Raw genomic sequence first — 17,834 nt, forward strand, 5'->3', positions numbered from 1 at the left:
TTGCTTGGTCGTTTTCTGCACTTTATGATACACGGGTCCTTCATGGTCTCTAGCTTTGCCATTGCCGGAGTTTTGCTGTCCCATCCTGTCAGCATATCTCTTGGCTTTTCTTTACATACAGTCCTCCATTACCATGGCACAACAGCCGAAATAAAGCAGAAATGATGATGAATAGTTCAGTGGAAGAAAGTTGGCACTCTGTATACTACACGGCATCCAACTTCACCCCTATGGTGCTTCTTCTGCTGCCCAGAGACCGCAGCATGGGTAGGGCAAGAAAAACAGCAAGGTAACAGGGAGCCCCATGGGGGGTATTATTCATGCACAAAGCCCACATACTGACCCCAAACCACCTCTAAACCAGGGAAGCGCTCATAAACAAACAGGCAACCACGTACAGTACGCAACCAGTGGGCACATCCATAATTTGTGAGGACATCTTAAGCTGCACCAGGTTGCACTATCAAGGGGAAAGTGCCTTTGCTTCCTTGTGGATCGAATGTAGGGAGTGGAGAGTGGCCAGTGGCATTTTGGGCATTGATATGAGATGTAAACCTCCACCAAATAGCATCATAGAAATCGGAGCCCGCGCCCCGCCCCCGCATAATGCTGATGACCCTTCTGAAATTAGGCCACAATGCCCTGTACTCTCTGGCGCCAATGCAGTGCCGCTGGGGAAAAGGCCATTGGCTAATTCCATCTGGTCTAAGTAATTATTGAGGACACATGCCTGCCATGGCTTGAGATGTTAATGGTGTTCCCACTAAGGTATGTTCCCAGAAGATGACAGAGTGCGCCGGCCCGCTCTTAGCTCATGGCTCGCAGCACACATTGTGCACTTCTAGTTAGTACACATTAAGAGACTTCTTCTACACATATGCATAATCAATGAATCGGTATTTTTTTTTTGCTTTGCTGAAAAGAAATCTTAACTAGGAACTGAATAGGTTGGACAATAGCGGGGTACTAGGTTTCCAGTAATTGGCTTAACTGCCATGTGGATATCTGTTTTACTACTGTTTTGAATCTGTCATGATGTACTTTTATGGCCCCAGTCTGAAATAAAGTTACTGATGATGATGATGTATAATTTGTATGGAGTGTATTAACAATCAAATCAACATCATGTATCGTTCACTTTTCCTGCACTCTCTCTGTTGTATATTGTGTACCATTTTAGTAAAACGGCTGGCCAAGACGTATTTATCCAAATCATGAAACTATTATTCAGCCTGGTGAGATGGTTTGTCACCAACTCATTGAACTCCTCGTTGTATGACCCCAACATCTTGATTCTCTTTGCTCACACGCTTCCCTAGCAGAATTAAGGGTACAACCAGTGTCGCTAAATTGGAGGTACGTGATGGAGAATCAGGGAACAGTGTAACATATCATTAAGGTGAAAGCTTCCTGCTGGCACTTCAGGATTCTTCTCCCACAGCTCTAATGTGTGAATTTGCAGTCGCTGAGAGGCCATGCAAGTATGGCTCTTGAGGTTCTGTTTCACCACTTCCTCCCTGTTGCCGCTCTGTCTCTGACAGTCACCTTCGCCGTCCCAGATGACTTCCCCCTGGGTTATGCAGGGGAGACCCAAGTCGTTACCTGACGATCAAGCATTGCCACTTCACACGTTGGGTTCATCATGCTCCATGCTTTGATCAATGCTAGCACCATCATTGCTGGGTATAACTACCAGTTTATCCTTTGCTTCCTCTGATCAGCATTCAGTCTGGACTATTCGTTCAACTCTACTTTCGCAATCACGCCTCTTCAACATTAGCCCCCTTGTCATTTTCCAAATGTTTGTCTGTGAAACCGATATCCTTATTCCTTCTTTCTCACACCATTTCCCTCTTCCTTTCCCCCAGCAGACCACGGTCATACGTAGTGAACCCGCAATATGTCACCTCCTGGATAAACCTGGTGCTTGGAGACCACTATGATGGTGACAGGCTAGGAAGAAATGCCTATTTACGTAACATAACACAACCTAACAGAACATATAACAGTCTGCCACCATGCACTGTTTGCACCACTCAGATGTAACATACTTGGCCTGCAGGCTTTATCCTTGGTCCTTGCCTTTCCATGCTTGGTGTAAGCATGGGGTGGTAATGCATATAATCCTAACACTGCTTCCAGAGAAGGTCTGCGGGTCATCTGTGGACCCGTGCCTCCTCTTCTTTTGCTAACTGGAGGTCTCTGACTCCATATTTTAGGGCCCATTACCACACCCACCATTGATATGCTGCAATCTGCATTTTTGGTCCCAGTGACCGCTTGACATACACATCAGGCCTGAAGTCACCTTCCCCCATATATTCCTCAATAACTCTCTCTCCCCTGCTTACCCAGATCTAATGCGCTTCTGCAGCCCTTCCTCCTTAAATCTTCTTACAGAACCAACCCCAAAGGATGCCTGATGGTCATTGTTTCCATTCACGCCCAGTAGACCCCCACCATCCATCCGAGGGAACTCCCTTTCCTGTCACACCCCTGATCGCCCCCAACCACATCAGATATTTGTCATATGGCTAACCATCCAGAAAATGTGCTTGGAGTAACTCCATCTCCTTCTGGTCAAATGTGGCCCCACCCCGGCTAATCTACCTCTTCCCATTTGGAACCTGATGTCCCTTTAACCAGCAAGTCGTTTGTATTCACGCCTCTTAGATTCAAGTTCCCATGTCCCCCTCCTCCATAAGTCACTAGTTGCGTCTGGTGGTTACCCGCTGGCTCACCATCATACAGTGTTCCTTGCCTTTCACGTAATCCCAATGGAGCGGGCGGTGGTGAAGTACCACTTTATGCCAAGCGTCGCTCCACATCTAAACAGGCCTTCGCTTGCTGATGCTTAGGAGAGTCTTTAAGGTCTATGGATTCCAGGTGATGACAAGGAGAAGGTGTCCACATGGAAACTGGACATTAAAGCCCCAACGCCTCAGCACACTGAACACGGTCTGCTATACAAGAAAAAAACAAGCATTGCCAGTGCCAACAGTTTGGCCTTTGTCCCTCCTCATGTGATTCCTCCCTATTTGTTCTCTAACGCAATAGTTTCTGCTTATATGTTCTGCTTGCGACACCTAATAGCCCAAACTAAAAAGGCCTCGCTCTACATGTGTTACTAGTGGGCGCTTCGGCAACGCCTCGCAACACTGTAAATAAAGACAAGCGCACATTCACTCACCAGTGCTTTTGTTTCATCGAATACACGAGTTTGGATTTTGAGGCAAAAAGCGGGTATCACCTGACTTTTTGTAAAGTTTCGACAATGTCGTTATTTAATGTAAGAGTAAAATTAAATAAATATTTACGAAAAGTGATGTGATGACCACTTTTTGCTTCAAAATATAAACTCATACCAGATGAAACAAGCGATTGAAAGTGAGAATTCTTGATCCCAGACCAGGATTAAAATAGGAGTTGGGAATGAGTATTTCTCAAAGAATAGAGTGCCATCTGTCTTCGCAAGTAATCCCACACGAGAAACTCGAAGTAAGCACAACCCTTCCTCAAAGTGGGCCGCTTGGATGAGCCACTTCAGCGCTCAATTCACGAAAACACTAGGCGTTGGTGCTGCTCATTACGGTCTTAGAAGCTGCCCTTTGGCCTCCCAGATCAAGAGCGCTCCTGCAAAAAAGTCCTCCAAACTCACGAGAGCTTTCCAATGTAACTCAGCAAATCTTTGACAACTGATTGCCATTACAAATTGCCGATTTCATCGAGTCGACTAGGCCTTTCCATCACATTAAACACTCATGTTACCAAATATAAAGGTTGATTTTGTGCAGCCATTACGAAGTAACTTTCGCATCATAAAAAGATGCCCAAGGCAATTCATGAACGTATACCAACAACCAAGAGGTGCAGCAACAACACACAGGTTTCAAACAAGCAAAATTAGGTACGCATACACTTCCTGGAGTTCACCGAGTACGTTTGTTAGTGTTCAGCTTCAAAGGTTGTTTTAACTCATCAATTCAAATTCATGTACAATTCCTATCTCACAAGTGCCTAAAACACAAAGGGTAGATAATATACTGAAAACACAACGAATTGCCCCAAGTAGAATATGTCATAGCTGGCCCCATTTTTAACAGGAACACATGCTTCTCAGCTCTTCGCTGGGAACTCTGGTGGTCCTGGCCCGGAGCCCTAGCACAAGCCCTGTGATACACTGATGCGAACTCACTGCAGCCCTCAGTAACGTTTCATTTATCTGCAGTGCGGCATGTCGAGTCTCAAAGCGCACTGAAGCAGCCGGAAGGCGCCATTATTGGTGATGACCCACAAAAAGAAGCACTTTGCATTTGTCAATTCACAAACGGCTCAAGAAAATCCACAGTGACTAAAGGGATGTGTAATTGACTTATTTACCATAACAATGGCAACTCGGTGCTCTAAGAGCATCTTTCAGTTTGTGTCATTCTGTGACTCAGCAGTGGGTGCCGATCACCAGGAAATGGAGCTGACGACGGAAAAACGTCCTCAAAAATGGAGGAGGCAGCAGGGTAACCCCTGCGGGGTCATGCCGCCGGGAGCGGGGACCCTCACCCGGAAGGGCAAAGGACAAAGGGGCAGAACGGCGCCAAAAGCCGAATGGCCCAAAAGCCCGCGAAGGGGAAACAAAGGGAAAGGGGCGGGGCTTGCAGGATATAAGCAGGCGGGACCAGGGTCCAGGCATCTCGCTCTTGCACTGGGACCCGGTCGCCGCCACCTGACAAGTGCAAGGAATTTCGACTGGATGTCCAGGATGGTGGCCCAACCTAGCCAAGAAGGGCGCAGCCAGAGGGTGGAAAACTCTCCTCTGATGTTTCAGGACAGTGGCAGCGAGGCCACCGTGGTCGAGGCCGAGATCCACAGCCTGGGGGAGGAAGAAGAAGAAGAGGAGACCCAGGGGAGCAAAAGGAAAAGGACAATGACGGCCAGGGCTAAAGCGAGCAAGGAGCAGGCCAGCAGCACCAAGAGACCACGGCAGAGGGGGAGGGCGCAGGAGGATGCGGCCTTAACGGCTCCTACACCTGCTGAGGCGCCAGGGAAGGGAGTGAGCCCACCCAACACTCCTGCGACCAGAACGGTGGATGTCGCGGGTGGAGGAACAACATCCCTGGAGGCGGTAAAAGGTATGGTGATGGAATGCATGCAAGCATGGGGAAAAATGGGGCAAATGCCGAATGTTGCGTCCAGTACTGGTTTTGTGGTAGGGGGAGTGTCTCAAGGAGGTATAGCCACGCATCCGGGGGCGTCGCAAGGGCTGGGAGGGCCTTGGTGCAGCGGTAGCACTCAAGGCTGGGCACAGTCGGGTGGACTAAGTCAATTGCCTCAGAAGAAGGGGATACCGCCCGGGGGTTTCTTATCTGTCGGGCTGCCTAGTGTGGGCCCACCTATGGTAGGCGGGCAGCAGGTGCAGATGGCGGGGCTCCCTTGGGGTCAGGAATGGGCAAACCAAGGGCCAGGGGCGTCAATAAGCATGGGGGGGGGCCCAGCAGTTGGCTTCGGGGTTACCTGCAGGGGCTCAGGGGATGCAGAATGAGGCAGGGCCTGGAGCGGTCTTGACAGGGGGGCTGGGCGCGGCTCAGCCGTCAACAGTAGGCCCGATCAGCGGGGAAACAGGGGGATTGTGGGGCCAGACAACCCAGTATGGGAGGCCAATGCCAGGGTTCGCACCTATGCGGGCTACGGTGAATTCTTTGGTGTGGCACATTCCATGGGGGGTCAAGGAGAGGTTGTGGAGGAAGGAATTCATTGACATCTTTGACTTGTTGGGGATTGTTCCCACGGGGGGAGGCCTAAAGGAACTGTCAGAAAAGGAAAAAGAGAAAAGGGACAGGGAGGCCACCAAGGCGGAGCATTCCATTAACAACTGGCTGAAAGCTTACAGGATGTATATGTCAGTAATGTTGGAGAGGTACCCGCAGGATGCACTGGCGATGATAGCATATGAGCAATACGTGCATGATTTGTGTCAGAAATATGGCGGCGAGGGATGGCTAGAGTATGACCGGGGCTTTAGATTAAAGATGCAGATATGGCCGGCAATGTCATGGGACGAGATGGATGTCGGGGGGTACATGGACAAAGTGGTCCCCTGCAGGGAACCCCAGGATGAGCCACTAGGAGAGAAGTCTCGGGGTGGGAGAGGCAGAGGCGGGTTCTCGCAACGGGGGAGAGGGTCCTTTCGCGGGCCCTCCTCCTGGGTGTACCGGGCAGCAGCCCACCAGGGGGAGCAAGAAGTCTGCTGGAGGTTCGCAGAAGGGTATTGCTCATACGGGAAGACATGCAGGTACAAGCACCAGAGGGGCGGTGGTACGGGCCCCCGCAAGGCCACTCCGGGAGAGGCTAAACCCAGGGAGGGTGGGAAACAGAAAAATAAAGGAAACGTTGAGTGATGCGCCGACAAAACAAGGCAATGCTGGGGAAACAATGAATGACGATTGTATGATTAAAGGGGCATTGCCTACACCAGTTAGCCTTCTTGCCATGACTCCCTTCCTAAATGAGTACCACAACAAGGCCGATGCAAAATTGCTATGGCAAGGGTTCAGGTGGGGCTTTAGGATCCCGGGGGCGGGTACGCAAAAGGGAAGGGAGGCGGCCAACCTACGATCTGCTCTGGAGAAACCCGAGGTAGTAGAAAGGAAGGTTGACAAGGAGATGGGGCTGGGGAGAGTGGCCGGCCCATTTACTAGGCCTCCTATGAGCAATCTGGTGGTATCTCCGCTAGGATTGGTGCCAAAGAAGGAAGAGGGTTAATTCCGCCTGATACACCACCTATCCTTCCCCGAGGGTCAATCAGTGAACGATGGCATCCCGGAGGAACAGTGCAGGGTGCAGTACGCCTCCCTGGAGGATGCGATACTAATGGTAAAAGCGGCAGGAGAAGGGGCATTGTTGGGGAAAGCAGACATAGAATCAGCCTTCCGCCTATTACCAATCCACGAGGATAGTCACCACTTGCTGGGTTTTAAGTTAGGGGACAAGTACTACTATGACAAATGCCTCCCCATGGGGTGCGCCATTTCCTGCTCATATTTTGAGGCATTCAGCTCCTTTCTGGAGTTTACGGTAAAACGGGAGGGAAAAGGTGGGGGAATGTTGCACTACTTAGATGATTTTCTCTTCGTGGGGAGGGATGGGACGGAGGAGTGCAGAGCCCTGATGGAGGTATTTCAAAATAGAATGGACCAGCTAGGGGTCCCCCTTGCACCAGGAAAGACCGTGGGTCCAGCAACGACATTGACATTTCTGGGGATAGAGATCGATTCAGTTAAAGGGGAATGTAGGCTCCCGCAGGACAAGGTACAAAAACTGAGGGGATTGATTCAGGAGCTGATGGGAAAAAACAAAGCGACCTTGCGGGAGTTGCAAGCACTGGCGGGAAACCTCAATTTTGCAGGCAGAGTGATACCAGCGGGGAGGGCATTTGCCAGAAGTGTGGAGCTGAAAACTGTGGGTTTACAACATGCCGCACAGCACGTCCGATTGGGTTCAGAGGTAAAGGAGGATCTCAGGATGTGGGATAGCTTCTTGACAAGTTCCAACGGGGTGGCAATCTGGAGGGCGGACTGGGCAAGCAGTCAGAGGCTCAAATTGTTCACGGATTCATCTGGGTCCCTGGGTTTTGGGGCTATCCTGGGTGACAGATGGTGCGGCATGGCGTGGCCGGAGGAATGGCACAAGGAAGGGGTCACGAAAGATATCACACTACTAGAGCTGTTCCCCATAGTGGTTGCATTTAAGTTGTGGGGCGGGCAGCTGCAAAATTCTAAGGTCACGCTATGGTCGGACAACTTGGCGGTGGTACAGATCATTAACACAGGGTCGTCCAGTAACCCGAGGGTGCTGAGGCTCCTCAGGGAACTCACCAGAAATTTGTTAGAGTTAAACATTGAGGTTAGAGCACGGCACATTCCAGGGGTGAAAAACACGGCCGCTGATTGTCTGTCTCGTTTACAGTGGGACCGGTTCCGGGAGAGCTGTCCCGAAGCAAGGGAGGAGATGACCCCATTCGAGGTACAATGGTGGGGGATGATTGGGGCGATCTGACCGCATTGGTGGAAACTGCCCTGGCACCCGGTACAACCAAGAGGTACAGGGCTTGTTGGAATCGGTTTTCACAGTTCCAGGAAGAGGTATTAGCAGGGGACCCCGGGGAGAACCCGGTGAGAGCATTCATAGGCTGGTGCTGGAAAACAGGGAAGACCCGGGCGTGGGTAGGCTATCACCTGGCGGCCATAGCACATCATGCAAAAGTGCACGGGGAGAAGGACCCCACTAAGGAGCATTACGTCATGCTGGCCATGAAAGGCTGGGCGAGGCAAAGCATAACAAAACCAGATGAAAGGCGGCCAATCGATATTGGGAAATTGCACGGATTAATTAAATGTCTGGGGGAAGTATGTAAGGAGGAATCAGAGCGTGTGCTCTTCTCGGCTGCTTTTACGGTGGCATTTTTTGGGGCGCTCAGAATCGGCGAACTGGTGCCGGAAAACAAGAACGGCAAAGGGAATGGGTTCTTGCGCGTCAGGGACATCCAAGTGGGGAGCGCTCAGGTCATCATTTATGTGAGGAGGTCAAAGACGGATCAGAAAGGAAAGGGGGCGGCGCTGACCGTACATGCCATTCAGGCGAGCAGGGTTTGCCCGGTGGCGGCAACGGCAAACTTTATGCGACAGAGGCGGCCATCAGGGGCAGAGGCGCCATGGCTCACGCACAAGGATGGGTCCGCTCTAAGCCGTTTTCAGTTCAAGAAAGTGATGTCGCTAGGTCTGGAAAAGATGGGTCTGGCAGGGGGCCAGTTTGGGACACATTCTTTCCGGATTGGGGCCGCCACCTCAGCATCAGTCGGGGGACTGGGGGCGGAGGACATTAAGAGATTGGGGAGATGGTCGTCAGGATGTTTTAAACGTTATGTCAGGCCAGAGAAAGTGTAAAGATAACCATGCCGTTCCCTCCATGTCATTTACCAGCAGTGCACCAAAGGAAACTACGCACAGTATGGGTGGTGGGGCACTCATTCATCTCAAGGGCAAAGGCGAGCTGGAACCAGCAGCAAGAGATCTTGACGGCGGGAGAATTCAAGATCGAGTGGCACGGGGTGCCAGGGATGAAATGGGCCCAGCTGAAAGGGCAATTGCATAAACTGCTAAATAGGCAGCGGAAGCCGGATGTGTTGGTGATACACTTGGGAGGGAATGACCTGACCAGCCTAGGGAGGGGGGTCTTGCTGAGAGACATCACAAACTCACTACAGGAAATATCGGCACAGGTGGGGGAGACAGAGATCATCTGGTCCGAGGTGATCCCTCGGGCGCAATGGAGAGGGGCAGAGAACCATTCAGCGGTAGAGAAATCGAGGAGGAAGCTGAACGGGGCAGTTGCCAAATTCTGCAGGGGCAGAGGTTTCCATCAGATCAGGCATGGCCTGATTGAGGGGAAGAACCCCGAATATTTCTTAGCCGATGGGGTGCACTTGTCCCCAAAGGGAATGGAGCTCTTTTTCTGGAACATTTGCACCAAATTGCTGGAGTTGTGAGAAGGAAGGTGGAAGGAGGGAGCCAACGGTGGGCGGGAACCCACCGGTTGGCGTGGCGGTGTTTGGGCAACCAAGCACAAATGATAGACTCCGGACGAGCCAGAAGGAAACGGAATGGGTCTTCGCCCTTCTGGACCAGCGCCTCTTGGGGGCCTAAACGGCGGGGGCGTCTGGTAGGAACAAATAAGGCTCAGCTTCCCCCCCAAAACAAACGGCGCTCTCCCCACCCACGGACCCCTGCACGGGCAGGATAGGAACAGGTACAATGGGTCGGGGGAGTTGGGGGCCTACTATACCAAGTATAGGGGGAAGCAAAGGAAATCCGGCAAGCAAGCGCCACACGTACAGAATGAGGTCACTATTGTGTACAGATACTTCTGTTGTCATGGAAATAAAACTGCGGCCAATTTTGCCAATTGAAATCTTGTGTCATGCCAATTCATGGGGGATAAAAACTGTGTGCATGCGCAAAGATAATTGGGAGTAAAGGCAAATGGACGGCTGCAGGGGTTATGGAGCTGACGACGGAAAAACGTCCTCAAAAATGGAGGAGGCAGCAGGGTAACCCCTGCGGGGTCATGCCGCCGGGAGCGGGGACCCTCACCCGGAAGGTCAAAGGACAAAGGGGCAGAACGGCGCCAAAAGCCGAATGGCCCAAAAGCCCGCGAAGGGGAAACAAAGGGAAAGGGGCGGGGCTTGCAGGATATAAGCAGGCGGGACCAGGGTCCAGGCATCTCGCTCTTGCACTGGGACCCGGTCGCCGCCACCTGACAAGTGCAAGGAATTTCGTTTTCCGCCCACCCACCCACGAAATACAAGGAGGAGGACACTTGGGCATTGCTGTCGCAGGGCGCCCAGGTCAGAGGATGACAAGTTGGCGGTGTTTGGGCAACCAAGCACAAATGATAGACTCCGGACGAGCCAGAAGGAAACGGAATGGGTCTTCGCCCTTCTGGACCAGCGCCTCTTGGGGGCCTAAACGGCGGGGGCGTCTGGTAGGAACAAATAAGGCTCAGCTTCCCCCCCAAAACAAACGGCGCTCTCCCCACCCACGGACCCCTGCACGGGCAGGATAGGAACAGGTACAATGGGTCGGGGGAGTTGGGGGCCTACTATACCAACTATAGGGGGAAGCAAAGGAAATCCGGCAAGCAAGCGCCACACGTACAGAATGAGGTCACTATTGTGTACAGATACTTCTGTTGTCATGGAAATAAAACTGCGGCCAATTTTGCCAATTGAAATCTTGTGTCATGCCAATTCATGGGGGATAAAAACTGTGTGCATGCGCAAAGATAATTGGGAGTAAAGGCAAATGGACGGCTGCAGGGGTTACTATTATTAACACCGGGTAAACAAAAGCTGCATACAACCTTAGATTGCAGAGTGGCTTCAACCTAGGACAGTGATGCGGTTGCAAGACTTATTACGTCCGAAATTAGATGCATCAGCTGTAAAGATAAGCAACGTTTGACAGCATTTGCAATGACATTACAGTCGGCTGCAGAGCGATAATCAGATTAGACGAGAAGAACACAGACAAAACGCCAATGCTCTGATCTGTCACTCGCCTCTCTCAACTGGATGTTCCATTCCAGTAAGCAAATGTAGACTGTTTAACCATGAACAAATGTAAGAGAGGGGCTTTCATAAATCTAACATTGGTGAAATCCAATATGGAGGTCAGCCTTTCTGGAGAAGGTTCCATCGGAGAAGTCTACAGGCATTCAAAATAGAAATGTTTATAATTTACCAGACTATATGTATGATTAACTGCTTGGTGCATTCTTCCTTTCTTGCCATACCACGAGTAAGACACGTCCTCGAGAATATAAACTAAGTTAATATTTCACAAGAGAGCTGTCCGAACAATTCCCAGCGCACGCGCTTCTAATGCGACACACGACCATGCTGGAGCCAACCGCTCGATAGACAAGTCCCAGGGCCAGCCCCACGCCTGCCAGCGCCCTGTGCCAGATTGGTGGACGCCCCGCCCTCCCCAACATTCTGACAGCATTGCATGGGGCGGCCTGAGTTGATGGGCTGCCGGATGTGCCCTGGGTCTGTCATTCTGTACAGTCTGTGGAGAAGCCAGTGAGGAATGCATCATTTATTTTCGTCTTTCTGACAGCAGACCCCTTCATCTCTGCAAATTGCAGCCCCGTCGGCGTCAGGCCCTCCACATGCAAATGTTGGTGGTGCTTGGCTGAACCCATCCCACCAGAAAAGCAGGGGGCTCAGTTTCGTTGATCAGCTGAACTGAGCCACCTGCGGTTCGTGTAAAGTGTGTGTAAGGGCGACTACCGCAGCAGCAGCAGCGGCGGGATTCTTTAATATGGCCTCAAGCAACCTCCAGCTCAGTTTCACGTCAAGTTAAGTTTACATGACACTGAGCTGTAGTCAAGGCGCCTTTTATTTTCTGTGTCGGGGTCGCCCTTGTGCGTCCGCACCCCCTGAGTGCACCTTGAGCTGATGGACAAGAACATTGACCAATGACAACAGTAATTGCAGCGGAAGGTGCTCCTTATGTCCATTCACGCGCAGGTTACACGCACTGAGAATCTGGGTACACACAGCCTGCCATTGGGCATCCGTGCGTCACCTCTGTTGCGTGCACGCGGACCCATTGAAAGGATCAGATCAGGGCAACCATGAAAGTGAACGCACGTGCTTTCCATAGGAACGCACTGCACACTGCTTATTGCATATGTCCTGTCCTGACAGGGCTCAGCAGTTAACGAGCTGAACACAACGGCCAGTGGCCAGAATTCTGTCGCCAGAGCAGGAGGGTGAAAGATTCCCATGACCAGGGCATTGGTAACGGAAAACAACATGTGCATTAATGACATGCTTTCCATGGTAATGCACCTGGTATGAATGAAATGCTTTAAACAAAATGGATTTGCTTGAACAAAATGGCTACACTTACAAAACAAAGATACCCCTCAGACCCTATCAGGGAATGCTGACATCACAGGGACTCTACATCCAATCACATACTACTAACAGCATAGGCATTCTCCAATCACAATCGCAAGAAAACAAAACACGAGATCTACACTGCAAATAAGTACATGGACAATTTCAATTCCAACATAGCAATCCTGACTTTCAAAGTTACAGTGCCATTTTTAAAAAAAAAAAATATAATTCTTAAATAACACATACATACCAATAATTACTTTTATTAGCATGAACAACAGGAGAGAAATATTTTATTAGCATATAAATACAACCTCCATCTTGAAAATAAAAATGGCCACCAATGCACTACACTATAGAAAAGGCATGGAAAGAGTGGTGAAGGGCATGGTTTTGGGTGGGAATTGTCACGACCCACACTCTGAAGCCCCCCTGGACAACCTATGGGCCAGGGAGAGTCTTGATTCCAGTCCCCACTAAACCCAAGAAATTGCAGCATAGGCCTTCTTGGGGCCAGTCCTGGCGCCTTTGGCGCCAGGCTCATGTTTGAATATGGACTTGTGCTTGGGAGCTACTTTTCATTAATGGCAGTCATGTGGAGGCAACCTCATAACCTGGCTCCTTGAAACCAGGCTTGCAGTGTAGTGTTTTTGGGTGTGGTACCATGGGGACTATTTTACCTGGACTTCTTTCTTGAAGCTATTTAAACCACACCCGAATAGACTGACACGCTTCGCATTAGTTTGCATTACTGCAACGTAACGCTCACCGTGTTCAGCTTCAGCCACAAACCCCGTAAAGACAGCACCTGCAAAGGAAAGGAGAAGACATCGTGAGAAAAAAGCAGCAGCTTACCTGAACTTCATCGGCAGCGGTCCGCAGCTCTTCCGACCATCATCCTGGAACCAGCGCTCCTCCGGATCGACGGACCTGTTAAAGAGAAGAAACAAGGCATTAGACATTGTACAATTAACGAACTGTGCCGAAAGGCTTACCTCGCCGGCCGCTCCTCAATCAGCATCACGACGGAAATTCCATACTCCACCCGAGATCAAACACAAATCAAAAGACAGTTTAGCAGGGCAGAGAACCATATGCCGCATGACAATTCATTCGGGTTGGTGTAAATAAAAAACAATAAGAATTTTCGGAATTATACATTCACAGAAACATAAAATGTTCCCCATCCATGTAAGTATTGGATATCATACAAAAAGGATATCAGGCGGCAGATATGCACATAACGATGAAGAGATGGGTAGGGGAAAAGCAAACACGCACAATTAAAATTAATGTTTGTAAACAAATCATACACGGTTCTGTGTGCGCGCTGTATCCAAGCCTTGCAAGAGACTCATTGTATATAATAACAATAAAGGGAGTATACCTTGTGTAGTCTTGGTGTCAATCTATACCACGAAAGAATACATTTACCGGTAAATAACGTGAAGCCATCACTGGTTATGTACAATTCTAACTAAAGAGTGGCTAAATATAAATACTGCCACTTACCAATTGTCGAGTGACCATGGGCGCACTTATTGTGCAAGCTGTCATCTTAAAGTAAATATAACAAATGATACTAATTAGATTAGACACTCTTTGGATTTAAATTGCAACCAAACTCATATTGATGAATTTAAATTGCACATCCCTATATAAACCGCATTCAACAGGTAATGGTAATTACTGCATTCTTGCAGCATTAGTAAACAATAACCGTACAAATGTGTATCCGCACGTGTAGCCATCAGATCCATGATTTCCATGCACGCAAAAGTAAAAGAAAATGCGCGCTCTGTTAGCTTAATTGGTTAATACCATTATTATCCACATCACATGTGTGAGGATAAACCCCATTAGGCCACCAGGGGTCATATAGAAAGACTCCTTACTCACCCGGCCTTTCAGCATGTGATCCCTTCTGAAGCAACTCCATTATTGCTTGCTGGCTTGTCTATATCCAATGCATGGTGCAGGCTAGTGAAAACACAAGTATGTGCTCAAGTAGCCCCCATGTTGGATGAGTAATTCTGATCTCAAGAGTAATGCCACATATGTAAACCACTCAATAGTGGTAGCGGGTATGTACCCCAAACAGAAAAATAGGAAACAATTTTTTCATGTTGCAATTGAGGCTGTATTAGCCTGAAAAAGAAACACCAATATCGGAAAGCCCATTACACCCTACTTTTAGGCACGACTAACCATACTGTTTCCTGTCAACATACCAGGTCAATTCCAACGCTAGATAGCATCAAATGTGGTTGTAACCTTGTATTTAATGCTGCTCTTGGAAAAACCAGTCATCCCCATGCTGCAGATGTATATATATATTAGGTGAGTGGGCGTGGCCAATAACCCATTGCTCGTGAGAATGGTGGCCCTCCTGGGCCAAGAGGAAACGAGACTGCTGCTACACCCCGTGCCCTTGAGCCCTATGGTTTCACCCTTATTAGGGATCATTAGTGTAGTATAGTCTTGGCTGCATATCTCTGGTCAGCAGAAAAACAAAGTCAATCTGCACTATCAATTGTGCCCCATTAAGTACATTTTATACTATAGTCATATAATATTACCTGCTGGCTGATAAGTCCCAGGGTGAGTTTAAATCTGTTTACTGAAGATCACTTCTTGTTTTCATGCATTTTTGTTGAGACATTTCCACCAAGCCTCACATCTGGAGGACTGTCTCCTCCCCAAAAATATTTGTGTTCTTAGGTTAATTAAACTCATCTTAACACATGTCGGGTCAGCATATATGTAGTAAAACACAGTCCTATATAATTCGTTTTTAGGGTTTAATAGCAGATATCCTCCTTCACTTGATTTAGTTTCAGGGGTTTCACTTTCTCATAACCCGGTAGGGTTTCATGGCACACTATTTCAATTAACTCACCTGCAGCAAAGAGTATTCCAGTTAAAAGCTGGAAGGAGCCATAGATCATCGGGAATGTATACATCTGCACCAGTTGCTTTGGACTGAAGGACAGCTGGAGCACAGTGGAGCACATCTGGATGTTCTGGGCGCCAGTTTCCAGGGCAATAGTGCGGCATCTGGGAACAATAAAGTTGTCAGAGATTGAGCAAATCATCATTCAGTTCCCCGGATGGCCGCCAAGACGCGATGCTGAGCTCGGCAATGAACATCTGGATCACAGAAGAAAGCACATCAGTCAATTCCTCATTTTAATTGGCTGGGACACACCCACACCAGGCTTAAGTCATTTCGTTAGAAGGGGAATCAAATTGTCCCATTATTTGTTTTTGTAATGCAGTGTTCAAGGAGAACCCCAGGGAATTTGTCAAGATAAGCAGCCAGCATTAGGCTTCAAATATTTGAATTGGGTAGCTGAGAAGCTATAACTTGCTCATTCCACTTTATTACAAGGTTGGTGTTAAAACACCTGGAAAAAGCCAGTCCGGTAATTACCATCATCAGGTGTGGAAAAGCAAGGCTTTTTTTTCTTCTTTTTTTTACATCTACAGTGCCTTATGCCAAGGTGCTTTACAAAAATGAATGAGATGGTCGAATATAATGATTTGATGACAATCAATGAACATCATGTCTGAGTACCGGGATGAGTGAAAGGTGACTGCAAGGGGCTCTGTCTCGCACCAGTACATGCCCCCAATGAGGTGAAGGCTGCCACCGTCATCGATATCAATGGAATAACTGGGTCCGGTGATGCAGAGGTTGGGCAGGCACACATGTTGCTGTTGGTGAATACCCTATCCACATATAGGGCCTCATTACAAGTTAGCCGGTCCGGATTTAACGGCGCAGGTAAAACCGTACTGGCAAAGTTTCCGGACCGGCTAACTACGAGTTCTGAGGCCGGTGGTGTTACGCCCACCAGGTCTGACCTGGCGGGCGTAACACCACCGGCCACAGACGGACGTGGAAACACAGGCACCATTACCGCATGGTTCCAGTGTTTCCATGTACCCCATTCCCATGGAGTCCTATAGGACTCCGCAGGAATGGGGGGTAACGGAATGCTGGCTGTAATGCCCCGGTAATTCTGGCAAATCCGGAGCCGGTAATTCATTCCAAGTCCGGTGGCAACCTGCCGGTTTTTCCGCCTCGGTTACCGCCGGACTTGGAATGAGGCCCATAGAGTTATTTACCAGTGCCATGAGTAGGGATGCAGAGTTCCGAGTATGTCTGATGAAACCCTCATGCAGCGTTCAATGGAGGACCCTCTTCTCAATTCTAAGATAGCGTATCATGCATGACATTATCCAATTCACAGAAAGCCTGCAGCCAAAAAAAAAAAGCACTCATCAAGTGATTCCAAAAAGTACATAACGGGGCAGTATGACATCCGCCTACCTATAAAAGCCAATTATACTGATATATGAAACATAAGCAAGAGTCACGCACCATATTGCCCCTCGCTCAGAAGCAGGCACTCCAAATCATTGTACTGAGGAACTGTCCATGTACATGACGCCAAAATCATGAATGCACAGACAGCAATGTGTCATGTCCACATGACATTCCCGGGCCCCCATGCATGGATAGCCAATGGGCCTCATTATGACCCAGGCGCTAAGTGTTTAACAGTGCCGTAAAAGGCTGCGGTGCCGTGAAACACCTAGCGCCTAATTACGAGGTCCCTTTGCGGGACCCGACCTTAACGGCTGGTTTTACCAGCCGTTAAAGTAGGGACCCGCAAAGGGACCTTGGTGGTAATTACGGTACCGCAATTTGCAGTACCGTAATTAGCGCCTTCCCCATTCCCATTGAGCCCTATGGGGCAAAAATGGGAATGGAGAAGGGACATGGCGGCATGGGAAATTACCGCCCCACGAACCTCGGAATGGGGTAGTAATTCCCCATTCCGCCATTGCGGACTCCAGCATGGACCATGGTGCTAATAGCACCATTGTTTAGCGCCAGAGTCCTAATGAGGCCCAATGTATTACCTGATCACAGTTAGGCGTGAAGTTAAATGTACTGTATAAACTACTGCAGCCATTTGGTACAAAGCAACCAACCATATGTCATGTATATGCACCCAGTGAGGACACCTCCATGCAACAAGCACGTCTACCACCAAACGACCACCCCTTCAGCACTATCAAAACAAAAGGCCACCAAAAATCTGCAACCAACCATGCTGTCAAAGACAGGAGAGGCAATAGCCCCTTCCCAGCCAGCGCAGCCCAGCCCACCGGTACAGGGGCAGCCAGTACATGCCACCTTTACCTGTGTAGGCAGAGCCGCCGACCCACCTGGAACAGCCATCATCGACATAGCAACCTGCCACGGTTGCCCATCCGGTGGAGACACAACATGTGCTTCTGGTGGTCTGGCAGAATGTCTTTTGCCACATCACTCATTGAAACTGATGTCTACACTCCTCGC

The 17,834-nt window shown here is 49.3% G+C and overlaps 1 protein-coding gene across 1 annotated transcript in view; it reads right to left on the reverse strand.

The window, feature by feature from the left end:
* Positions 1-17,834, reverse strand: part of SLC10A6 (solute carrier family 10 member 6) — a 151,440-nt gene that overhangs the window by 25,054 nt on the left and 108,552 nt on the right. The window contains 1 exon segment of the mRNA XM_069630441.1: positions 15,360-15,517. Coding sequence (XP_069486542.1) covers positions 15,360-15,517 — 158 coding nt within the window.

The sequence above is a fragment of the Ambystoma mexicanum genome, chromosome 6q (genome assembly GCF_040938575.1).
Source record: "Ambystoma mexicanum isolate Mex_15411 chromosome 6q, UKY_AmexF1_1, whole genome shotgun sequence".
Classification (NCBI taxonomy): Eukaryota; Metazoa; Chordata; class Amphibia; order Caudata; family Ambystomatidae; genus Ambystoma; species Ambystoma mexicanum.